Source organism: Rana temporaria, chromosome 5 (genome assembly GCF_905171775.1).
Source record: "Rana temporaria chromosome 5, aRanTem1.1, whole genome shotgun sequence".
In the NCBI taxonomy this organism is placed as follows: Eukaryota; Metazoa; Chordata; class Amphibia; order Anura; family Ranidae; genus Rana; species Rana temporaria.
Genome location: NC_053493.1, coordinates 297,619,296 through 297,645,897, shown reverse-complemented (window position 1 = coordinate 297,645,897; position 26,602 = coordinate 297,619,296). Strand labels below are relative to the sequence as shown.

General features: G+C 43.3%; 1 protein-coding gene across 1 annotated transcript in view; it reads left to right on the top strand.

Moving 5' to 3' along the window:
* Positions 1-26,602, top strand: part of SMCHD1 (structural maintenance of chromosomes flexible hinge domain containing 1) — a 504,574-nt gene that overhangs the window by 217,003 nt on the left and 260,969 nt on the right. Inside the window, exons 22-23 of the mRNA XM_040354031.1 lie at positions 1,211-1,283; positions 17,678-17,814. Coding sequence (XP_040209965.1) covers positions 1,211-1,283; positions 17,678-17,814 — 210 coding nt within the window. The remainder of the gene's footprint in view (positions 1-1,210; positions 1,284-17,677; positions 17,815-26,602) is intronic.

The window sequence follows — 26,602 nt, the reverse complement described above, 5'->3', positions numbered from 1 at the left end:
ATGTTTAATTGTCAAAATGAATTGAAGCTGAAGTTAGAAGCTGATTGGTCAGAGCAGTAAAAGCCTTCATTATTAATTAGAATATTAATCATATTTCTAAATAAGTAGTGTGCAAAACTTGGGGCGTGCAGGACTTCTCTGCTAAACTAACCACAATTTGCATGTGGCAGTGTAAATGTAAGCCATGTCAGCTTTCAGGTACGTTTCACAGTATGTCAAATACATGAGAAGGTTCTTAGGCGTGGGAAAAGGTTCTAGTAGGTCTCCAAACCATAAAAGGGAAGTGTGGGATTTAAAAAAAACAACTATTATACTCAAACGGATGCAGCATCAATCTAATGCTGTATGTGTCCCATGCCACCTCTAAGACTAAGAACTGAGTGATCTGCAGGCTTCAGTGAGTAGAGAGACAGTGACTGACTGCTGGTCAGGCATCTGGGAGGATCCTGACATCAAAGACAGGATCCCTCCAGAGTCAGGACGGGCTGGGTGACATCAGCCAACAGCGGACTTAAGCCCACTGTTGGGTGATTCTGGGTCACAGAAGTGCAGTACTAATGCCTCGTTTCCACTGAGCGGATCGGTTCGGTGCGGTTCGGTTCGGTACGCTATTTTGGGTGTTTCCATTATGAAAGCGTGCCATAAAAGCGAACCGTACCGGACCATTCTGGGTCCTGCTTCAGATGTGGGGCCATAGAAATGGAACGGTTCCATTAGGGCGGACCTACAAATACATCTCACTGATTGGTGGACGCGCTAGGCATTTTTCCTAAATCCTGTATGGTCTTGACGTTCCGATTTGCAGTGGAAACACTCACGATAATAGACCGGTCCATTCTAAACCGTTCCAAACATACTGACCAGAACCGTTCCGTTCAGTGGAAACAAGGCATAGGTGCACTTCTGTGACCCAAAGGAGAAGTAGGACCAAAAGAGCTGTGGCCCTACTTCTTTAATTCTGAGTTTAACCTGGCCATTAGGCATAACATTTTTAGATTGTTCTGTTCTCAATATTGATATCTTTTCCTGGAGGATACATTTGTTTCCTATTCCCAGCAGCCCTAATCATTGTGTAGCTTAAGCAAGAAGCATGGACCCAAAGGTTTATGACAATTAATGTATTTTTCTTTGACATTGTCAGTGCATGTTTTTACATACCATTTTAATTATATAATGGTTATTTACTGATATAGTACATCTTTGTTAATAGAATTTCATGCTGAAAGTTACACTGCCTGGCTTAAAGGGAGATACTCAAACCATGAACTTGAAGGTGTTGCCAGGTATGTATATTTTATTACTTTTATACTGCTCAAAGTGCCGGTATTTAACTTTTACTAGACTAGACTAAATAAATCTGGTTCAGAAGTGAAAGTGGAGTAAACAATTGATCATTCTGTAAGTACATTTTCAAAAAGAATTATATAGTGGGAATTTGTATAGAATTTAGGACTAATTTTTTCTCTCAACTTTGATTGGGAGCCATAGCAGCACACTGGCGTTTTAGCCCTAGGGGCTGATGATGTCCTCCTTCATGGGAATTCTATTTGCCCACATCTGGACCCTCCAGAAAAAACATCCTCAATATCCCAGGGTTGTTCTTTCCTTCCTCTCCACAAAATTACTATGAAATAAAGTATTCTGAGTTGGGGGTGGCCATCAGCACTCTTTTGGTTTTGAATTGTTCAGTTCTTGTGGAGTCAACCTTGCCAACCAGCAGCCTGGAGATCCAGGCAATTCATCTCTCTCCTTCACTTAACCCCCCTGCTCAATGATTATTCAGTCTGACATCTCCACGGCTGTGGCACATATAAACAATCAACAAGATACCAGGAGCCAGTAAGTAGATTAGGAGGTATTTTATACTTTCTTCCCTGGGCAAAACCGCAAGATCCAGCTATGTAGGCATCTAAAGGATGATCATAAAAAAAACAAACATGTTGTATACGTACCTGTTTTGTGTAATGTTTTTGCACAGAGCAACCCCAGTCCTCTTCTTGGGTCTCCTGGCAGCACTTCAGGCTACTCCCCCCAGTAGTTGGCACAGGCTAGACTTTGAGCAACTGGTGTTTCCCTCAACTTGCAGATACCCATATTCCTAGACAGTTCCATGGACTCACATGTTGACATGCCTGGACTCCCTACCTTTTTCACTTTTAAAGCTTGGCAAGTATTAAAAAAAGATTACCCTACCCACCCAGATCAGATTTTTATTTCTGCTGGTGTGCATTGGCTTCTGCCTGGTCTGCTAGACCCTCAATTCATCTTTTCTCTCAAACATTGATGGTAGAGCTTTTGAATGGCATGTGCTGAGGAAACAAGACTGTTTGAGGCTTTCTTATGCATCATGGCCCATGGTTGCAAGCCTTCATCTGGCCCTTTCTTTTGTTATGAGTCCTGCATCCTTCACCCTTAGAGCTGTTTCTCTTACATGCATTTGGGTACAGTGTATAAGGAGATGAGCATACCTCTCTGCTTTCTACTGTTGTCAGTATAGGTGGCCCCCGGGTTACAAACAAGATAGGGGAGGGCCACCATGAGAATACGTGAGGCTGTTCTAAGCCAGGTGTAAAACAAAGGGGTAATTCAGGAGAGGGCGTAGCGGCAGAAATGGAGACGTGAGTTTGCCAGAGTACCATATTGCGTTCCATAATTTCAGACTATGTGTCATGAGGGGGCTGACGGAAGGGGGTCGCAGTTTAGGGGGTTGCCACGGCAAGGCAAGACCTGAACGCAGTTGGGCACTTCCAGGGGAACCCAGAGGGGAATGTCAGACGTTGCATGGAGAGTTGGGAGATTTGGGCTGGTTGATAATATTTTGCAATTTCTGGAACGCTCAACACTCCTCGCTACCTATACCTTCTTTGGCCATTTTCATCAGGGTGATGCACCCTGCCACCCTGTAAAAATGGTTCAAAAACAAGTTTGAAGGTGTTGACTTGGCCTCCAAATTTTCCAGATCTTAATTCTCAATCCGGGGGTGAAGACTGTTAATATTTTGGCCACAAAATGGGACCTTCTCAGTATTAGGTGGATCATCATAATGTTAAGCTAATCGGTATGTATAGGCAAAACACAAAGGGCCAGATTCAGGTACGAGCACGTATCTTTGTTCCGGCGTAGCGTATCCTATTTACGCTACGCCTCCGCAACTTAGACGGGCAAGTGCAGTATTCACAAAGCACTTGCTCCGTAAGTTGCGGCGGCGTAGCGTAAATTGGCCGGCAAAAGCCCGCCTAATTCAAATGTGGAAGAGGTGGGCGTGTTGTATGTAAATCAATCGTGACCCCACGTAAATGACACGCTTATAGAACGGCGAATGCGTGCGCATGCTCAGTATCATGTCAAATTTTTTCCCTAAGTTACGCCGGCTCAATGCCTGTGACGTGAACGTAACCTACGCACAGCCCCATTCACGTACGACTTACGTAAACGACGTTAGAAGATACGCTTGTGCCGACGTCCACTTTGCATTCGCTGCGCCTCATATAGCAGGGGTAACTTTATGCCGGACGTAAGCCTAACGTAAACGGCGTAGTTGGCGCAAGTACGTTCGTGAAACGACGTATCTACCTAATTTACATATTCTACGCAGAAATCAACGGAAGCGCCACCTAGCGGCCAGCGTAAATATGCACACCAAGATACGACGGCGTAGGAGACTTGCGCTGCTCGTATCTTGCCCAAATCTATGCGTAACTGATTCTATGAATCAGGCGCATAGATACGACGGCTCGGATTCAGACTTACGACGGCGTACGTGGAGATACGTCGTCGTAAGTCCATCGTGAATCTGGCCCAACATGTATATGTACTGTGATATATATAATATAGTGGGTAAAATAATTATTATTATTAACTTTTTTCTGGGTAAATATATTTCTAAAGTTGCTATTGATATGAAATTTTCACCACATGTCGGTAACAACTCGTGCAATCCAAAACATACAGAGAAACCAAAACAAATAAGTTCAGAAACTCCCGGTAAGTTAAATTCATAAGCTATTTTTACTTGCTATTTTTACTACTATTCCTAAAGATAAAGACTATGCTGGGTAATTCATATAAAATATATTTCTTTTAGATGTTACCACTTTTCCTCTTTATAGCTGAAATATATAAAATAAAATATACGATTTTTAGATTGGATTAAAAATACATATTATTTCTTGTACACATCCTTAATGGATATTATTTTTGACTACATGTAATGCATTTTTGTATGTTTTTTTTTTTTCTTATGCTTCAATAAACTTTTGTGCAAAAAAAAAAAAAAGAAACCAAGTTAAAATGGAATGAGACAGGGAAAAAGTATTGAACACACAATGAAGAAAAAGATGCAAAATGGCACGGAAAGCCAAGACACCAGCTGAAATATATTGGTAATTAGAAAGAAAATCCTGTCCCTTGTCAGTGCAAATTAATATCGGCTGGTTCAATCTAAACTGATGGCCTATAAAAAGGTGTCTCATTACCATGGTGTCACACAAAAAACATCTTATGATGGGTAAAATTAAAGAGCTCTCTCAAGACCTGCACAACCTTATTGTTGCAAAACCTCTTAAAGCATTGGTTACAGAAGGATTTCTGAACTTTTAAATGCTCCCATGAGCATTGTTGGGGCCGTAATCCAGAAGTGGAAAGAACATAATTTAACCATAAATCGGGCACGGACAGGTACTCCTCGCAAGATTTCTGACAGAGGAGTAAAACAAATTACCATAAGAGTTTTCCAAGTGACAAATACCACTTGTGAAGAGCTTCAAAAAAAGACCTAAAATTAGCAGGTACAAATAAGTAATGCACTCAACCAACATGACCCGTGTGCATGCTCTCCACACAACACTATTGCTGAAGAAAAAGCATGTTGAAGCTCATTTAAAGTTTGCTGTACAACATTTATACAAGCATGTAAAATACTGGGAGAATATTGTCTGGTCAGATGAGACCAGAATTTAACTCTTGGATGCCATAATACACGCCATGTTTTCAGTTTCACTTTTCTAGACAACTGCTTAGAAGAACCCATGGTGCCGATTGTTGGGGCAAGGTCAGATGAGTCTGGGCATTTAAAACCTTTGTGCTTGACATCACCTGGTCTTCCCAGACGATGATTGAGAATAATCCATGACACTGGCAGGTCTCAGCTTTGCAAAGGGGGCAGTGCATGCTATAAATTCTGCAGAGTGCCCAAACTTTTGCAGACGCAATTTTTTTGTTTTCTGTAATTTTGAAAGTGTAAATGATGGAAATAAAATCTAACTTTTTTGACATATTATAAGAATGTCTAATCTGTAATTTGATGCCTTTTGGAGATTTTTCCATCTTTCCTTGGCTTCGTTATGCACATAAATACAAATTTTTACTTGGGGTGCCCAAACTTTCGATCCCCACTGTATGGTACTAGCAAACTTCATATCACTGAATGGAAAAATTTACCAAGACGTTCTTGATAAAAATCAGCTGATCTCTACCAGGATGATGAAGATGAAATGAGGATGGACATTTCAGACAATGATCCCAAACGCAAAGCCAAGGAAACTCTACTGGTTTCAAGGAAAGAAAGTAAAGCTGCTAGAATGGCCCATCCAATCACCTGACTTGAATCTAATAGAAAATATATGGCTAAGAACTAAAGATCAGAGTTCATAGAAGAGGCCCATGGAACTTTCAAGATTTGAAGTCGATGTGGAAGAATGGACCAAAATCATACCTGAGCAATACATGCGATTCGTTTCTCCGTACATGAGGCACGGGCATCATGAAGCCAGACTGTATGACTTCCTGGATTTCAGCCTTCCAGATCTCGCACTTGCTCAGTGCTGCACAACCAGTGTATTAGGTTTCAGATCAGGTTTCAGCACCTGTACTGTCCAAGTCGCATGTTTCTTCGAGACTGGGGAGTGCACAGACTCCTGGAAAGTTACACCCACTACATTCCCAGGAGTCTGTGCGGTGTAGGTTAGGAAGCTTAAGAACCTAGGTGCAGGAAGTGGGAAGATTAACTATTCTGCCTAGCAACAACACTTTGAAGGCATCTAAAAAAAAAAAAAAATGTCTTAAAGGACTAATGACATTTTTTTAAAACTACTGATGTAATGTTATAATTATGGGTGGAACTCCACTTTAAGTTTCTGAACTTATTTGTTTTGGTTTCTTTGTATGTATAGATTGCATGGGTTGTTACCAACGTGGTGAAAATTTCATGACAAATAGCACCTTTAGAAATATATTTACCTAGGAAAATGGTGATGTGTTCAATACTTATTTTACCCGTTTTTTTATGTATAGAGTATCTCACAAGAGTACACCCCCCCCCACATTTTTGTTAATATTATATTATCTTTTCATGTGACAACATTGAAGAAATAACACTTTGCTACAATGGAAAGTAGCAAAGTGGCCCATAGTGGATCCAAGGGACGGAAGCTAATCGGCGATTTGCATTGCGCCGCAAGGCGGGTTAAAAGCCCGGAAATGAAGCGCCACGTCTGCAATCTCGTGATTGCATTGACGTGGCGCTTCCTAGGGTACTGGTGTCCGGCGCCTAAGTTTACTTAGTTAAAGGACATTTTTTTTTTCCTTAAAGGGGCCACAGGAGAAGGGGGGGGGGTCACCCGGGTGCCCCCTATGGACGGGCCTCCACTGGCCCTAGACCTCCTCTGTAACTCAAAACATGTAACCAGTAAAAAAATGTGAAAGCCTCGCCTATGGGGATTTTTAAGTACCAAAGTTTGGCGCCATTCCACGAGCGTGTGCAATTTTGAAGCGTGACACGTTAGGTATCTATTTACTCGGCGTATCTTCATCTTTCACATTATGCAAACAAATTGGGCTAACTTTACTGTTTTTCTTTTTTTTTTTTTAAAGCATGAAACTGTTTTTTCTTTATCATACATCATGGGACACGGAGCCTTAAGTATTTACTTAACCACTTCAGGCCCAGGCCAATTCTGACACTTTGGGCCAGATCCTCAAAAGAGATACGCAGGCGGATCTGCTGTTCCGCCTGCGTATCCCTGTTTCTATCTTTGGAACTGATCCACAGAATCAGTTTCCAAGAGATAGACAGAAGATCCGACATGTGTAAGGGACTTACACTGCCGGATCTTAGGATGCAGTACCGCATCCGCCGCTGGGGGCATTTGTCGTCGAAATGCCGCCTCGGGTATGCAAATTAGCACTTACAGGGATCCACAAAGCTTTTCAGCTTTGTTTTTTCTCCGTAAGTATTAGTTTGCAATCGTAAAATTAGGGCTGCTTTTACAAAGTGTAAAGTTAATACACCTTGTAAAAAGAAAACCCTTCTTTCCAGCGACGCAGTCTTTTTTTTTTTCCCCGCCGCAACTCGTTTTTTCCCGACGCAACTTTTTTGACCCGGCGCGATTCACGAAGCTCGGCGTAACGTAATTTCGCGCTAGGCACGTCGGGAAAATGACGTCACGAGCATGCACAGTACGTAAGGCGCGGGAGCGCGCCTAATTTAAATGGGACTCGCCCCATTTGAATTGGGAACGCCTTACGCCGTCCGGATTTAAGTTACACAGCCGAAAATTTCTAGGTAAGTGCTTTGTGGATCGGCACTTAGGTAGAAATTTTCAGCCAGTGTAATATATATATTTAGCAGAGGCCCTAGAGAATACAATGGCGGTCATTGCAACTTTTTATCTCCCACAGTATTTGCACAGCAATTTTTTCAAACGCGTTTCATGCTTTAAAAAGAAAAAAAGTAAGCCCAATTTTTTTGTATAATGTGAAAGATGAAGTTACGCCGAGTAAATAGATACCTAACATGTCACGCTTCAAAATTGCACATGCTCGTGGAATGACGCCAAACTTCGGTACTTAAAAATCTCCATAGGCGACGCTTTAATTTTTTTTACTAGTTACATGTTTTGAGTTAGAGAGGAGGTCTAGGGCTAGACCTCACATGTGTGGTTTGAACACCATTTTCACATGTGGGCGGGTCTTATGTATGCGTTCGCTTCTGCGTGCGAGCACAAGGGGACAGGGGCACTTTAAAAATGTATTTTTTTTATTATTAATGTTAATTTTGCTTATTTTTTTTTACATTTTGACACTTTAAAAAAATAAATACAAATTTTGATCACTTTTATTCCTATTTCAAAGAATGTAAACATCCCTTGTAATAGGAATATGCATGAGAGGACCTCTTTACAGTGAGATATGGGGTCAATAAGACCCCACATTCCACCACTAGGCTGGGAAGGCTAAAAAAAAAAAGAAACGATCACCGCTTCTCAGCCGAAGGGGCGCCGTTTTTTTTAATGCAGAGGCCGGGCGTGACGTCATAACATCGCGCCCGGCCTCCTACGATCATAGAAACTTCGGCGACCATCTGGTCTGCCAGAGTTCTCTGTGATCTGCATCCGGGGGCCGGGGGTTCCTGTCACTGACTCACCGATCGCACAGGTAGAAGCGGCGGGAGGGGGGGACGTCCCCTTTCGCTGCCCGTAGGAACGATCTATCAGCGGAACAGCTGCTGTGATCATTCCTATGGTGTAGGGAATCGCCGGCTGAAAATGCCGATATCTGAATGATGCCTGTAGCTTCAGGCATCATTCAGATATAGCCCCACAAATTACCACAAAGCCCAGGACGTCATATGACGTCCTCTGGGCGCCAAGTGGTTAATGGGTAATAGGCCACCTTCAGGTGTTGACACTGGTAAACCCTAATTAAGGAAGTTTACTCCCTATATAACCCCTCCTCCTTCCAGGAGCACATCAGTTTTTTCGCCAGTGTCTAAAGGTGTTGGTCACGAGTGAAGAAGTGCTCTGAAGAGCTCCAGGAGGGATCCATGTTGGATTTAAATTCCTCCATAACAAGCCAGATCCAACCACATTGCAACTGAGGCCTAAATGGATGGTACCTGGGACCTAGTATCCGAAGCACGAGGTTTTGCCTGTAATGCCTCTCTTTGTAGGGCTGGACCCCAGACATCCAGGGTTTAGGTCTTTGTAAAATTACCTAAAACTCCTGAGGGGGTGCTTTACATGGCCCAAGGCAGTGGAACCCTGTTTCAGGTACCCCGTCCTTGAAGGTTTGGCTAAACACAGCTCGCGGTCATGGGTGAAAACTGGAATTGTTTCTGTTAATTCAGTAAAATCCTGTGGCGACGATAAGGTAAGGAAGAGACTTGGATATTTTTAAATGTCTATGTATTTCTTTCCTTAACCACTTGCTTACTGGGCACATATACCCCCCCTCCTGCCCAGGTGAAATTTCAGCTTCCGGCACTGCGTCGCTTTAACTAACAATTGCGCGGTCGTGCGACGTGGCTCCCAAACAAAATTGACGTCCTTTTTTCCCCACAAATAGAGCTTTCTTTTGGTGGTATTTGATCGCCTGTGCGGTTTTTATTTTTTGCGCTATAAACAAAAAAGAGTGTAAATTTTTTAAAAAGTACAGTATTTTTTACTTGTTGATATAATAAATATCCCAATTTAAAAAAAAAAAAAAAAAAAACATTTTTTTTCTCAGTTTAGGCCGATACGTATTCTTCTACATATTTTTGGTTAAAAAAAAAAAAAATTGCAATAAGCGTCTGGTTTGCGCAAAAGTTATAGCGCCTACAAAATAGGGGACAGAATTATTATATATATATATATATATATATATATATATATATATATATATATATATATATATCTTTTTTTATTACTAGAAATGTCGGCGATCTGTGATTTTTATTGGGACTGCGACGTTATGGCGGACACATCGGACACTTTTGACACATTTTTGGCGCCATTCACATTTATACTGCGATCAGTGCTATAAATATGCACTAATTACAGTATAAATGTGACTGGCATTGAAGGGGTTAACACTAGGGGGTGAGGAAGGGGTTAAATGTATCCCTGCATAGTGTTCTAACTGTAGTTGGAGGGGGGGGTGACCGATCTGTGTCTCTATGTACAAGAGACACAGATCGGTCTCCTCTCCAGAGACAGCACCGCTGTCTCTGTGTAAAACGGCAATGAGAGATGATCTCATATGTTTACATATGAGATTATCTCTCATTGGCCTCACAGATCGCATCGCAAACGGCCACTCTGATTGGCCGTTCGCGGCGATCTGTAATTGGCTGTGTCCAAGGGACACGGCCAACACAGAGTTTCCCCGCTGCGCGTTTTGGAGCGCGTGCGGGGAACGCCCAAAGGGGCGGTTGTTGGATTTTGGGATCCGTGCTGTAGCCGTCATTTGACTATAGCGCGGGTCCCAAGCGGTTAAGGAAAAGAGATTGTCATGCCTTATAATCTCCACCAGAGGGAGTCTATGCACTTACCATACTCTGTCATCTTCACTAGAGCTCAGTTCGTGCATGGCTTGTACAGCAGGTGGAGAGGAGATTCTTACAAGGTAAAAATATCCTTTAAAAAATGTATTCTTTCTCTCCCTCTGATGGGGTCAGGGGGACAGCAGCGCTGCTCCCCCCTTACATTACCCCAACCCCCTCTCCTCCGTGGGGGACACTGAGGTCCCGCTTTGTACCACTGCTATGATTGACTGGCTGTTTGTTTTTTCTCTGTACCTCACTGCAGTCTCTTCTCCCCCCCCCTTGTGTTCTGGTCTGGAACACTAAAAAAAAGGGGGGGGGGCAGAGTTTTTTCCGGAGTGGGCGGGGCCTAAACACAGTGCCGCGAAAAGGTCCACGAGACACGCGCAGGCTGGAAACAAACACAAGGAAAGCTGTGTCAGTCTCTCCTCTGCTGCTGAGGAGGAAACAGCTGCCTGCACACAGGGACACACAAGCTGTGGGACACGTATGTGTTGCACTGGCATTCCTGATTCAGGAAGGACACTCTTTTTCCAGCACTAGGCTGAATTGTATAGCGACTTGATATAGGTCATGACTATTTCAGCGATTTAGTGCAAATTGTATAGCACCTCTGTTTTTGTACATAGGACTATGCCTGCCAAAAAAGACACCTCAAATACCAAGCAAGCAACAATTTCACCCCCAGGCATTGGGATCTCAAGCTGTAGTTCCATGCTGTCATCCTCGCCTGAATCACCAAGTATGGCAACTCAGGGTGAGCTATTGGAACAAATTGATGGTGCAGCTGCCCTTTACATCTCAGCACCTGTATACGTGACTGAAGATGCCCTTTCCTCCTCCCCCCAGGGTTTGGAAGAAAGATTAGCGGCTTTAATTGCATCCTCTATTAAGATGGATAAAAAACGTACTAGGTCCCCTTCCCCCCCAGCTTTGCTAGGGGAACAGTGGACTCATGATGAGGTGTTACCCTCAATTGATCAGGAAGAAAAACAAACCAATGATTCCTCAATAAAGGAGACAACGGTAGATGAACCTTTTTCAGATTCCCAAACTGAGAAATTGCTGATACAATCTCTTACAGAAATGGTTTGTTCCACCTTCATGCTGCCTCTAACAGAGACTCATGAAAACCCAGCCGCTTACTTAGGTTCTTTAAAACCTTCCCATGCTTTGCATGCGTTTCCAGCACATGCATTGCTAGAACAGCTTATATTTCCGGAATATGATCATCTGGATAAGCACTTTCTCCCTCCTAAGAGTTTTCCAACTCGCTATCCTCTGGAGGAAAAATTCTCCAAAAAATGGAAAGTACCAGCAATTGATGCTGCGATTTCCAATGTGAATAATAACTTGGCTTGTCATGTAGACAATGCACAGATGCTTAAGGATCCAACAGATAAGAAGTTGGAATCCCTGCTAAAATCTGCCTTTTCCATAGCAGGTGCCGTCACGCAGCCCGCAGTCGCCGCTATAGGCGTCTGCCAATCCCTAAAGGACCAATTTAAATTGACCCTTGGAGAACTCCCTACACAACATGCTCGGGATTTGGCTGAACTACCAAAGACATTATGTTTTGCCATAGATGCCATTAAAGATTCTATTCACCAGGCATCCCACCTTACGCTTATGCTTGTACATATGTGCAGAATCCTGTGGTTTAAAAATTGGTCAGCTGAAACACAATGTAAGAACCTCCTAACTGGGTTCCCCTTCCATGGGGAGTGACTTTTCGGAGAAGACTTGGATAAATTTATCAAGACAATTTCTAGTGGCAAACGCACTCTTTTACCCATCAAAAGAAAATTCAAACACCCTGCATTTAAACAGGCTCTTTTCCCGGCACCAAGGAGGGCTTCCGCCTCTAAGTAGTGGCAACAGCCTCCGTCATTAGACTCTGGAGGAAGACCTTAGGGTCAGACCCAGGCTCAAAAGAAGCCCTGGGGTAGGAAATCTGCAAAACGGAATACTATAGCATTGTCATGAAGAGGCAACCCCCCTCACCAAGGTGAGGGGAAGACTTCTGCACTTTTCAGACATCTGGAAAAAGGAAATTCAGGACACATGGATCATCTCCACAGTAACGCTAGGATACAAGCTTGAATTCCTGAACTTTTTACCGTCTCGTTTGCTAAGATCAAGCGTGCCCAAATATCCAGAGAAAAGACAATCTCTGTTTCAGGCACTAGACCGATTAATATCTCAAGGGGTGATCATACAGATCCCCACAAAGGAGCAAGGTCTGGGGTTTTATTCAAATCTTTTCATGGTACCAAAACCAAATGGAGACGTCAGACCCATTCTAGATCTAAGAAAGCTAAATCAATTCCTGAAGATCCGCTCCTTTCCCATGGAGACAACCAGAGCAGTAGTTTCCATCCTTCTAGGAGGAGAACTTCTCGCGTCAATCGACATCAGGGATGCATACCTGCATGTCCGTATATTTCCTGCTCATCAAAAGTTTCTGCGGTTCGAATTGGAACAGCATTTACAGTTTGTAGCCCTGCCCTTCGGGCTAGCCACAGCACCTTGGGTGTTCACCAAGGTGCTGGCCCCACCTCTAGCCAGGTTAAGGGCCCAGGGCATAACAATCATAGCGTACCTAGACGATGTATTACTTATAGATCAATCATTAACTCGTTTGGAGCAAAACGTATGCACTACAACCAACTATCTGAAAGCATTAGGTTGGATTCTCAACCTAGAGAAATCTTCCTTAATACCGCTAAAAATACTGGTGTACTCGGGTCTGATCATAAGACACAGCCCAGGAAAAAGTGATTTTGCCTCAAGTAAAGATCAACTCCATAATTGAACTGGTGCAGAGGGTCAGGTCAAACGGCAATCCCTCCATTCGCCTCTGCATGAGGATACTAGGAACCATGGTGGCTTCATTCGAAGCAGTTCCTTATGCCCAGTTTCAGACTCACCAATGCAGATGTCCCCAAGAGTGGCCCAAATTCTCACTTGGTTACTAACCCAGAATATGCTGAAAGGAAAATCTTTCAGACCTGTTATCTGGAAATTGGTAACGACAGATGCCAGCCTCTCAGGCTGGGGAGCAGTACTAGAAGAGACAACTGTCCAAGGACAATGGTCAAGAACCGAAAAAAGCTTGCCCATCAATATCCTAGAGATTTGGGCAGTACATCTGGCTCGAAAGGCCTGGACTTCCAGGCTACGGAATTGCCCTGTCAAGATTCAGTCCGACAATGCCACAGCTGTGGCCTATATTAATCTCCAAGGGGGCACCAAGAGTCTCAGCATAGAGAGAGGTGAACCATATTCTAACTTAGGCAATAAGGAATGTTCCTTGCCATTCTGCAATCTTCATTCCGGGAGTAGAGAATTGGCAGGCGGACTACTTAAGTCGCAAGCAGTTATTCCCAGGGAAATGGTCGCTTCACCCGACATATTTCGGGCTGTTTGCCAATGATGGGGGACTTTGGATGTAGATCTCCTAGCATCCAGATTCAACACAAAGTGTGGCCAGAACAAGTGATCCACTCGCATGCGGAACGGAAGCGTTGGTGACCCCATGGGATCAGTTCTCACTGATATATGCATTTCCCCCCATCCATTTTCTGCCTCGACTTCTTTGCAAAATCAAGCTGGAAAGGAAGCCGATAATTCTGGTGGCACCAGCATGGCACAGAAGGTCATGGTATGCAGAAATTATAAAGATGGCAGTGGAGGGCCCATGGTCCCTCCCACTACAGCCAGATCTGCTCTCTCAGGGACCGATATTCAATCCTTTCTTACGGTCTCTAAATTTAACGGCTTGGCTATTGAAACCCACATTCTAAAGAAACGTGGGCTTTCCGGGTCAGGTATCTCCACCCTGCCAGAAAACCAGCTTCCTGGAACTATATATTATAGAGTCTGGAAGGCTTATGTTTCCTGGTGAGAATCCAAGGGTTTGCACCCTCGGAGATATATTGTAGGCAGAATTCTTGCCTTTCTACCATTAGGGGTAGAGATGAAGTTGGCCTTAAGTACTATTAAAGGCCAAGTCTCCGCTTTATCTGTCTCATTTCAAAGACCATTTGCTACTCATTCTTTAGTCTGAGGCTTTATACAAGGGGTAACGCGGCTTAATCCGCCCATCAAACCTCCCTTGAATCCTTGGGACTTAAACTTGGTTTTGTCTGTGTTACAAAAACAGCCATTTGAACCGATACAACATATTCCTCTAGTCCTGCTGACAAGGAAGTTGGTATTTTTGGTTGCTATATCCTCAGCAAGGAGGGTTTCAGAGTTCTTTCTGCTGCTCTTTCTTGTAAAAAGCCGTATTTAATTTTACATGAGGAAAGAGTGGTGCTATGCCCTCGTCCAGGCTTTTTGCCAAAAGTAATTTCAGGTTTTCACCTGAATCAAGACATTGTCCTGCCATCGTTTTTTCTAAAACCATGTTCCAGGGAAGAAAGGTCACTACATTGTCTTGATGTGGTGAGAGCAGTGAAAATCTATTTAAAGAAAACTGCTCAGATTCGTAAGACTGATGTCTTATTTATTCTGCCGGAGGGTCCTAAGAAGGGACAGGCAGCTTTGAAATCCACTGTCGCTAAGTGGATTCGACAAGTGACAATTCAAACGTATGATTTAAGGGGCAAGATTCCCCCGTTTCAAGTTAAGGCACATTCTACCAGGTTGGTTAGTGCTTCTTGGGCAGTGCGTCATCAGGCCTCCATGGCTCAGATCTGTAAGGCCGCAACTTGGTTTTCAGTGCATACATTCACAAAATTCTATCAGGTGGATGAAAGGAGGTATGAGGATATCGCCTTCGGGCGCAGTGTGCTGCGCAAATACCGTGCGAGATAAAAAGTTGCAATGACCACCATTGTATTCTCTAGGGCAGGGCTCAAAATTTGTGCTCGCCTCCTCACGTTTGGCGAGGGGATTTACGTGCAGTGCGAGTATCCCACGCCGCTCAGACACACACAAAATGCGGCCAGTATTCAACTATACAGCTGCCGCGCCATCCCTTCACAGGCTAGCAGCAGATTGGACACCAGCGCCGCCCGGGACCGCCCCTCTCTACCTCCCATAGGCCAGTAGGATTGTGCCTAGAACTGCCGCCCGGAAACGCCCCTCTCCGCCTCGGACTGCCCCTCTCCACCTGTCCGTTTTTACAGATGGCTGCTGCCTATACAAAATATGGCATAACTGTGCAAGCTCAGTTCTGAGGCCAGCCCAGACTTAGACAAGGGGCAGACAGATCGGCGTATAGTCGGTGACATCATGGCGGCGCCTTTTATGAATCACTGGCTACCGCAGGGGTAGCTGGGACGGTCCCGGGACACGGCAGCCCGAGTGCGGAGGAGGTATCGCATGAGTTCCGGCTGCCTCCTCGGAGCCCTGGACGGTGTGCCCGAAAGAGGCCAAGTAAAGAAGAGGCGGGGAGCAGAGGCCGGGTGGAGGTGATACAGCTATCCCCACCAAAGGGTAAAACCAGCCGGGGAGAAGGAGGAATGCAAGTCCCAGACGGCCATGAGTGTGTAGCAGTGCCAAGGTATGGTGGGGATTGTAGATCACTACTAAAGTCCAATCTGAGTGTACAGGAGCTGTGCTTCTATCCCCTACCTGCCTGCAGAGTGCTGGGACTTGTAGTTCCACATCTGCAGAGCAATGCCAGGCTGCATGCTGACAGGAGAGAGAGCAGATGGTCTTACAGTGTCCAATCTGATTGCAGATGACCATAAACTGTACAATCAGATTGTACAATCTCCTGTAAGATGGCCATCCACTGTACAGTCAGATTATACAGTGGATGGCCATCTTACAGGAGATTATACAATCAGATTGTACAATGTATGGCCATCTTACAGGAGATTTTACAATCACATTGTACAATGTATTTGTACAATCTCCTGTAAGATTGCCATACACTGTACAATCAGATTGTACAATCTTCTGTAAGATGGCCATACACTGTACAATCTCTTTTAAAGTGAATCTTCAGTCACGCTCTGAACAGTCTCCTGCCCCTCTGATGCCCGGTAGACTGGAAAGAATTCGGGCATAAGGGGGAACTCTGCAGACCCTGACATAAAGGGGAACTCTTATGTGAAGGGCAATACTGCAGAGAGCAGACTCTGATGTAGGTGGAAACTCTGTAAAGGGAAACGCTGCAGAGTCCAGACCATAATGTTGGGAGGGGAATGCTGTAGACTCTGATGTAAAAGACAACTTTGTGGACTGTGATGTAAAGGGGAACTCTGTAGTCTAATGCTTTATGTTAATATTGTTAAAGTTGTTGTTAATATTTATTTTTAAAACGTAATACTGCAAAAAAACATTTAACCGTATCATTTCACGACATCATTTACGAGGGCGTGTTTAGTGGTGGAATTAGGGGCGGGGCAGGATGGGGAAACTGGTGGCGAGTGACTCTTAAGGCCTGGCTAGTAGCTCAGGACTTGAAATTTTGAGCCCTGCTCTAGGGTCTCTTCTAAAAAAAACATATATAATGTTTGGGGGTTCTTGCAATTTTTCAGCAAAAAAATTATGAGTTTTACATGTAGGAGAGAAATGTCAGAACTGGCCTGGTTGTTGAGTGGTTAAAGAATGAGGTACCTCCAATGCGATGTATGCGAATGCTTGGTAATCTTCAAGAGATGTGATATATACAACTACCTAAATATCTGTCAGTATATATATATTTGGGCAAACCATGCCATCGGTGTTTACCCTTGCATAAAAAAAAATTGGTAGTGTATAAAGAGAGCCTATCGTGTTTTTGACTTACCGTACAAAAAAAAATCTTTGCCTGTGGGTATATTGTTCAATTAGTGTGGATTTTAGTAGCTCACATGAGTACACCCGGTTGTTGGCAGGGTTTGTTGGTAGGGCAGATACAACAGTGCATTAATCTGGCATTTTTATGCATTGGATTAAACTTTATGCAAAGGGATATATATTTTAATGCTGATTAAGAAAATGTAAAAGCCATGCATACACTGTATACTCTGCAATCAAAATCCTATTAAATGTCCGTGGCTTATTATGATGATGTGTTACAATCGAGGGCTTTTGATAACATAAAATTGATTTATTTTTATGATTACATTGTTGTTAGTCTGAAGTAAAAAGTGAAATAATTTTCCTAGATCTCTCCAATTGGGGGCTTGTTTTTCTTCTTGTGTGTGTGTGTGTGTGTGTGTGTGTGTGTGTATATGTATGTGTGTATATGTATGTGTGTGTATATGTATATATGTATATATATATATAAATATATATAATTTGGGGCGTTTTTTTTTAATTTAATGGGTATGATAATTGGCTTAGATATCCATTGTCTGCTTTTATGGATGTCATGCGCCGTGTGTGTGTGTGTATATGGAAAATATAAACAGTTTGTTTTTCCCCTTTTTTAAGGTCCACCCAAGCTCCTGAATGTTAAGCCGAGTACTGATATTCTAATTGACAATGGATCAGCTGTTACTTTTCAGGTTGAAGTGTTAGATGAGGAAGGAAATCTAACATGTCAGCCAAAGCTAATTGTACAGTGTAAGGTAAGTTCAATATACTCCTAAACAAAAGTATGTTTACAGTAATGCCAAAGGCTGCCCCCAGATGACCAAATGTGTCCCTGAAAGTTACTGGTGAGGTGATATGCACCCTTTAATTAAATAATTGATTGGATTGTTGGGATCTGATGTAATTCTTAATACTGGCAACTGTTTTCATGTGGTATATTGATTGTCCTTGATTCTCCATAAATGATCTGGACATGCTCATGAAGAGGTATATCTGATCGTATAGTACAGAACTTGTAGTCATAGCCCATTGGTTATACTGCCTTCAGGTGATTGGACAATGGCAAAAGCTCTAGTTGATGGACGTCTTTTCCTTTGGAAAAGTTTCTAAAATATTGCCCAGATTGTGCAGTACAGGATAAAATATTCATAGCCCTTGGGTTATAGGCTTATGTTTGGACACTGGCAATCTAATAACTACAGCCCACGCTTTGAGTACTTGGTTTTTGGCTAGTGTCTTAAAGCGGGAGTTCACCCATTTAAAAAAAAAAAAAAAATCTCCCCTTAGCTTCCTGCTCGTTCGGTCTAGGGGAATCCGCTATTTATATTAAAATATGTGCAGTACTTACCCGTTTTCGAGCTGCATCTTCTTCCGTCGCTTCCGGGTATGGGTCTTCGGGAGCGGGCGTTCCTTCTTGATTGACAACCTTCCGAGAGGCTTCCGACGGTCGCATCCATCGCGTCACTCGTAGCCGAAAGAAGCCGAACGTCGGTGCGGCTCTATACTGCGCCTGCGCACCGACGTTCGGCTTCTTTCGGAAAATCGTGACGCGATGGATGCGACCGTCGGAAGCCTCTCGGAAACCTGTCAATCAAGAAGGAACGCCCATTCCCGAAGCCCATACCCGGAAGCGACGGAGAGGATGCGTCTCGTAAACGGGTAAGTACTGCACATATTTTAAAATAAATAGCCGATTCCCCTAGTAATAACGAGCAGGAATCTAAGGGGGAAAAGTGCCCTCTAAGGGTGAACCCCCGCTTTAAGGTGTTGGACCTATTTTCCCTTCTACAGAGCATAGCTTTGAAACAGAGAAAACCGTTTTGGCAGCTTTTTCCAGGTTTTGCTAAGTTCGGATGGTGCTTTGTAGTTTGGAGATCCCGCAGAGACTTGGGTGGGATGGGATCTCCAACCATGTGTCTTGTGGACAGCCAGCAGGGTGTGTGCTCAGGTGCACACAACCAATATAATGAGGGGCTGGTGAGAGCAGAAGGAGGATGGTGGAGAGTGAACAGCTTGGTACGGCTGTGTGTAGACAGACCTAAGTCTGGAGAGCAGTCTGCCCTGTGGGAGACCGCTGCCCATGTAAAAAGAGATTCTTTGCCCAAGGACTGGGAAAGTCTGGCCTGCCTTGAGAGTCCAGGGGGCTGGAAAAAATTGTAAAATATGTTGAGAGCAAGCAGAGGAACTGCTGACAAGGGAGCCATGTGGCTTGGTATGTTTTTCATTTGTGTGCTGAATGAAGTTTGAACCCCTACGTTGTAATTCCTGAATGGACATTTTGCTTTTGTTTTTCTGTTTTAATAAACATGGGCTACCAGGCGCTTCGCTAGAATGCCTGTCTGATATGGACATACTGCAAAAAAATGCATCTATCCACTTGAGCTAAACACCCCAATACCACAAGGTAAAGCATAGATTAGTCTGAACTGAGACCGGGGTATTATCAAGGCATCTGATGCTAGTGCTAGAGGAACTTTGGTCCTCGCCCAAACCTAGGTAGATAGTTGCTGAATATGGAGGCCAGGATAGCTATTTTTGAGGTGATAGAATAAAGTGGGTTAGGGGGTTGAGATTTGTACTCTTTTGAAACCACCAATTGAACCTGTATATCTGGGATGTCTGTAACCCAGAGAGAGAGGTAAACTAACAGATATCTCCCACTTTTAGGAGTGAGGGAGCCCTTTCATTAACCACTTCAATACCGGGCCTTTTCACACCCTTCCTGCCCAGGCCAATTTACAGCTTTCAGCACTGTAACACTTTGAATGACAATTGCGCGGTCGTGCGACGTGGCTCCCAAACAAAATGTACATCCTTTTTTTCCCACAAATGGAGCTTTGTTTTGGTGGTATTTGATCTTCTCTGCGGTTTTTGTTTTTTGCGCTATAAACAAAAAGAGTGACAATTTTGCTTCCAAGACCACCATCGCTGAATGGATAAGACAGTTGCTTGGTAGAGCTTATACTCACAAGGATAGGTGGATGCAGAAAAGGGTTCTGCAGAAGAAATGTCCCTTCCTGAATGGCATGAAACCTAAGCTAAGGCCTTGTTCACATGGGCTTCAATATGCTCAGGTGTTGTGTATCCATGTGCAGGCAGTTCCATTCATGTATCTGGATGAAGTGCCTGCACAGACATAGCCGCTGGTCCCATATTGACAGCCATGTGAGTGTGTCCCAGAATGCAGATAGTGCATGTTTTGAGACACATATCCTCATTTGCACAGCTGTAATATTCGTGTCCATGCACCCACTGTGTCCCAGTAGACATGAATAGAACTGCCTGCACGTGGATGCATGGAACACTTGCCATGTGGCTAAATACTGTCCTTCACGCTGATGTATGCTTAAGTAAGTCCGTATAAATGAGGCCTAAGGCTTCATGCCAGTGCCTTCTACTGTGAGCTCACCTATTGATGCGGTGTGTACTATCCTTTTGCTAGCAGCTCCGGAATCACCTAAACAAACTGCTATGAGCACAAAATGCCTGGCGAAATGGAGAAATACTTTTATTGTGCACACGCAAATTACTGTGCTCTGTGGGAGGATTGATCAAATCCTGAAAAGGCATTCCTTCCCTGTTCCTGTTTGGGATGTTCACTCAGAATTCACTAAGAAGTCTGTCAGTAGGTGCTTGGAAACCCATTTAAAGGCAACTTTTGCTCTCGCACATCCTGCCTTACAGAAGTCATTGCAGCTTTGTCCATATGTCAAATAGTCGCTAACTGGACATATGAATAGACAACACGACCTTGTCTTTGAGGACAGTTTCCCCAGTTCCTGCAGAGGAAAGGTTCAAAGGCTTTTACTTCTAATTGCAGTTACAAAACCCAATGGGAGGCATGCACATTTTGGACATAAAATCCCTAAACATATACATGTGTGTCGCCATATTCTGCATGAAGTCTGCAAGCTCTTTCATGTTTTTTTTATAGATTAGGGGAATATCTTTCATCGATGAACAGCCAAGATGCCTATCTTTCCCATCTTACATTTCTGATCCCTATACATTCCCGTCTTTTCCCACACATCACTTTTTATGTTTTGCTGTGGGAGACAAACTTGCCTTTCAGACGCTCCTTTGAGTCTTAACTAAAGTACTGTCTCTGCTTCTGGCTTTGGTAATATCCTAAGGGGAACAATGTCATGGGTTACCTGGACAACCTGCTTTTGAAAGATTCCTCAGCCACAGTCCTGTTTTCCAACATTTAAGTACAATCCAGTTCCTTCGAACTTTTAGATAGGTGACAATGTTGAAGATGTCTGCCCTCCAGCCTTCTCATCATCCGGAGTATTTGGGGCTGATCTTGGACACACACACCAGGTAAAACATTTTCCCAGGAAAACATTGCTTTCCTGAGGTCCATTGTCCAATTCTCAGGTCAACTAGGCATCCTATGACTCACTTTTGCATTTTTGTCCTGGACCTCAATGTAGCCTCCTTCAAGGTGGTCCCCTTTATTCAGTTGCACTTGAGACCCTTGCAGATAAACATTCTAATGATTTGAGACAAGCAGATCTTCTCTCTGCCTCGCCCATTACTTTTACCTGCCAGGCAAAACCTTGCTGACATTGTGGATTTCCAACTCAGCCCTTGAATCTGGGTAATGCTTCCTTCCCTCTCCATGGAAGCTGGTAATGACAGATACAAGTCTGGCAGGGTCTACAATTCCCTGATTTTTCACTGAACCTTGTTCCCACAAAAGTTGATGCTCCCCATCAACATTCAAGACCTGAGAGTCTTAAGGGGGTAATAAACCAAATATCAAAAATGTATTATATTGCAGCTTTCCAATCATTCGACATGGTGGCTGCATTCGATTTATTTTCTTTGGCTTTCCCACTGTTTTCACCTGGTGATCTGGCCAGTAACACACCTCCTGTATTAGTGAGAAATAAATCTGGAAGAATGGGAACAGAAGGCACAGCATCCAGTAGCATTGCCAGTCTGCGTGGGAGGTGAGTATTAATATTTTTTAGCAGATTTAGATACATTAAGAAATTGAAGCCAGACTCCAGCTCACAAGGCCCAAGGCCCGCTACAAGACCAAAGGAGAACGAAGATTTGCAGTCCAAGGACCTCGACTGAGGAACGCATTACCAACTACCATACGAACGGAAGTGAATCACCAGGCGTTAAGGAAAAAACTCAAGACCCACCTATTCTGAAGGCTAAATAGAAGGAAAATGGATGCCAAGCGCCTTGAGGCGATTCAGTTCGCATTTGTAGTGCTATACAAGTTTTTCATTCACTCGCACTCACACTTTATAATCAGCAAGCCATGTTTTTTCTCTTGGGATAAAGGTTTTTGTATAAATAAATAAAAGCTGATAGTTTGAATCACCCCTATCAATGTTAAGTGGTAAACTGATACTGTACATTCTTCCTGACTGTATCACTTATAGAAATAGAAGAAAGAAAGTCTAAAACAGGAACTAATATAAGCCATCACATCTAAGAATTGGTAGGCTGCAATATAATGTTTACTTTTGGGTTTAAAACTTCTTTAGGACCCATTCTCCTACATGGCATGTCTTTTTTTTTTTACAAGGTCACCCAGTCGGGGTGCAGTCAGACACCACCATGGCTGGGAAGTACTATAGGTTGGACAGCCTGGAAGTAAACAACCCCTCTTTTCTCTTTTGGGCCTAAAATCTTTTTCTGTACTGGGAGTGTGAAAAAATGGCAAGTGGACTTTGAGTCGCTAAAGGTTGGTCTCAGGAGTGAGCTCACTATTTGGATATCTGCATGATCCTCAAACAGAAATGGGGAACACCAAATGTTGGTACCATGGCTTCCAAATTCAGCAAAAAAATAGACAGGTTTGAGGTTAGGTCTAGGAATCCTGTTTCTCATGGTGGATGCCCTGTTGATTTTTTGATCTACATTCAGACTGGTGTGTGCATTCCCTGCAATTGATAATTCTTTCTTCGCAAGATAAAGGGAGAATGAATTCCAGTGGCCCAAGAGGACTTGGTACACAGACATTTACAGAGACTCCTGGTGGACAAGCCTTGGCCTCTTCCAAACCGGTCAAACCTCCTGTCCCAAGGCCCCCTTCCATCTTGATTCTCAGTTCCTTGGTTTTAACAGCATGGTCCTAAAACATACAGCATTTCTGACTCTGTCATTCCCACTTTACTTAAGTGAGAAAGTATGCTTTGGCTGGTTTGTCCACTGAACCCCAGGCATCTCAGCCCCTGGGAATATTCTATAACTTGCATACTAGTCTTTCTCCAGGCTATCCTGGATTAGCATCTTTAGTACCATAAAGGGATATTTTATTCTATTCAAGAAACTTTTGACTTCAAACTCTTTTGAAGACCTTTGTACAGGGAGTTGCTCATCCTCTACTTTGACCACTTTCACTGTCTTCCTGTGTTCTGTTGCTACTTTCAGTATTTTCAAAGACCTGCCTTGAAATCAATTTGTGATATCCCATTGGGGGAATCTCACCAGTGAGTAGTGTTTTTAGTGACAGTTATCTTTGTCAGGTGTGTCTCCAAGTTGGTGCCTTTCTAGTAAAGAACCTTTAATTATCTTGCATAGAGACAAGGTGGTCCTGAGACCCAGAACCTTCCTCCTTCTCCAAGGTGGTGGTCCAATTACCTGAAGGTAGCGGCAGCATATATGAACTACAAGTCCTGTGTCCTGTACGCTTAAGCTATCCACTTAAGAACTGCCCTATAGCAGATATACTGCTACAGGGCGGCCTTCCTGTGCAGAATTGTGTGTGTGTGTGTGTGCCCCTTGATGCACTGACTCCAGCCCCAGTCCACTCCTTTTAAAAGTCCCCAACACTTTTTTAAATGGCCTTTTCCTGACAATCCTCTCCAGGCTGCGGTCATCCCTGCTGCTAGTGCACCTTTTTTTTCTTCCACTTTTCCCTTCCACATAACTTTCTATTAATGTGCTTTGAAACAGCACTTTGGGAACATCCAACTTATTTTACAATTACCTCTTGAGGCTTTCCCTCCTTATGGAGGGTGTCAATAATGGTTTTCTGCACAACTGTCAGGTCAGCAGTCTTTCCCATGATTGTGATTCCTACTGAACCAGACTGAGATACCATTTAAAGGCTCAGGGAACTCTTGGCAGGTGTTACGGCTTAATTAGCTGATTAGAGGGGGACACTTTAAGCCTATAATATTGCACCTTTTCACAATATTCGAATTTTCAGAGACTGTGGATTTGGGGTTTTCATGAGCTTTAAGCCATAATCATCACAATTATGACAAATCAAGGCTTGAACTATCTCATATATTAGTTTCACCTATTACGTTGCATTAGTGCAGGCATGTCCAAAGTATGGACCGGGGGCCAATTGCGGCCCCCGTTAAAGTTTAATGTGGCCCCCCTGGTAATTTGGATATATACTGTATTTATCGTCGCTGCCTCGGAGGGGACAGGGGGGGGGGACGAGTGCTGTCAAATTACATACAGGTGAATCTCCTGTTTACTCGGTGGCATCTGTAATTGGAAGTCCCGTCTCCTGGGCTGCCATTGGATGACTCCTCTGTCTATCATAGGAGGTGGGACATTGTATTAAAAAGGCTGCTGTGTAAACAGGAGATTCTCCTGTATGTAATCTGTTGGTGCTCGTCCCGCCCCCTTCCCGTCCCCTCCAAAGCAGCAGATAGACATCGATCAGGCTGCATTGATGGAAGTGGAGAGGCTGCATTCGGGCAATGGTGAGGCTGCAGATGGGCATTGATTAGGCGGCATTGATGGTCAATGACCCTTTTGCTTCACAGTTCTTTTATTTACATTTTTTTCCTGAAACTTCCCTCCCAAAGTAAAGGTGCGTATTATACGCAGATAAATACGGTATATCCAAATAACTCGCCCAAGCTCATCTCTTCAGCACACAGCCACAAAGGCAAGAGAATTCTTGTTGGGCCGTGTATTAGTGGACTTGGACCAAATTTTAATAGTTCAAAGAATGTCAGGCAAAATGTTCGGCCCTTACGCATGTTCACTTCATCAAATCTGGCCCTCTTTGAAAAAAGTTTGGACACCGCTGCATTAGTGAAATAAATTCACTTTTGCACGATGTTCAAATTTTTCGAGTTTCACCTGTGTGTGTATCTCACAAAAGTGAGTACACCCCTCATATTTTTGTAAATATTTTATTATATCTTTTCATGTGACAACACTGAAGATATAGATTAAAGGGGTTGTAAAGACAAAAATATTTTCCTCTTACATTAAAGTCTGACAGTAGCTGATAAAATAAAAAGTAATGTTTTGCATTATAACTAGTTTGATACCTGTTGAAATCGAGCTGTTTTATTTACCTCCGTCACTCCCTGTATCGACACGCGTTGGGGAGGGGACAGGATGGCACGTTGAGCAGGTGACCTGCAGAGGAGGAACTACATACCATCCCGATACCAGTCTGTCTTTATTCTACTACCTTATTGAGGTGTTACACTGAGGAGTCCAGGATTCCAGTATAACTGCAAGAGCCCAGAGGTGGTTCATAGGCATGTATTGACTGCGTTTAATTGCAAAGTCACACGCTCTGAGGTGAGCATTTATTGCCTAAGGGGAGCACCAGAGTGAGGAGCACAATGGCATGCTTTGGATCACCTAGCAGTTCCAGAATTGCATGAACTTTAAGCATACTTAAATAGATTCAACTGGATGTCAAGCATATGCACAGGAGCACTTTTGATTTTTTGATTAACACAGCAGTGGGTAGGGTCATTGTTCACAAATACATGATTCTTTGGACATGATTGATTGAAAGTGGTGTAATTGTTAACCACTTGTATGCACTTTAGCACTGTTTCATACGTTTTTTATTCATTATTGTTGTTTATTTATATATATTTTTATTTATATATATTTATTATGTTGCACTAGTGTCACTTTTTTCAGTGATTAGAGACAGTTCGTTTGTTTCAGTCCTGTAAGACTCTCACGTATATTTATATGCACTTTTGTTTATCACATAGTCTGTAGTCTTATTTTTGAAGCACAGCGTATATATTTAATCTATTCACATTTGCATGATATGAGACATGTTCAAGGCCTGCAGCTGATTTTTGACAATTGGGTATCTTTGTAAGTGGAGGCTCACAGGATTTTGTATATTTTTGTTAACACTGAAGAAATTACACTTTGCTACAATGTAAAGTAGTGAGTGTACAGCTTGTATAACAGTGTAATTTTGCTGTCCCCTCAAAATAACTCAGTTCATCTGCCCACCCACAGTGCCCACAGCTTATAAATCTTCTTTTTATAATAAAATACTACCACTATATACCTTTTTGGCGGATCTGTATACCATGGTCACATGATAACCTGCAGAGTTTGTTCAGAGCTGTGTGTTCAGGTAGGAGGAGATCCACTATAGCCTGTATACACACCCACTTGTGTGATGTTAATATCATGTGGCCTGGCTATCTCTGAGAGCAAGGAAACGTTCTCTCCAGCATAAAAGACACAACTGAGCATGTGCAGGTTGGCTACCCTGCCTGTGTGTTAGCTGGCCTTCCACAGATAGACCGTGCAGGATCTATGCATACATGATCAAAG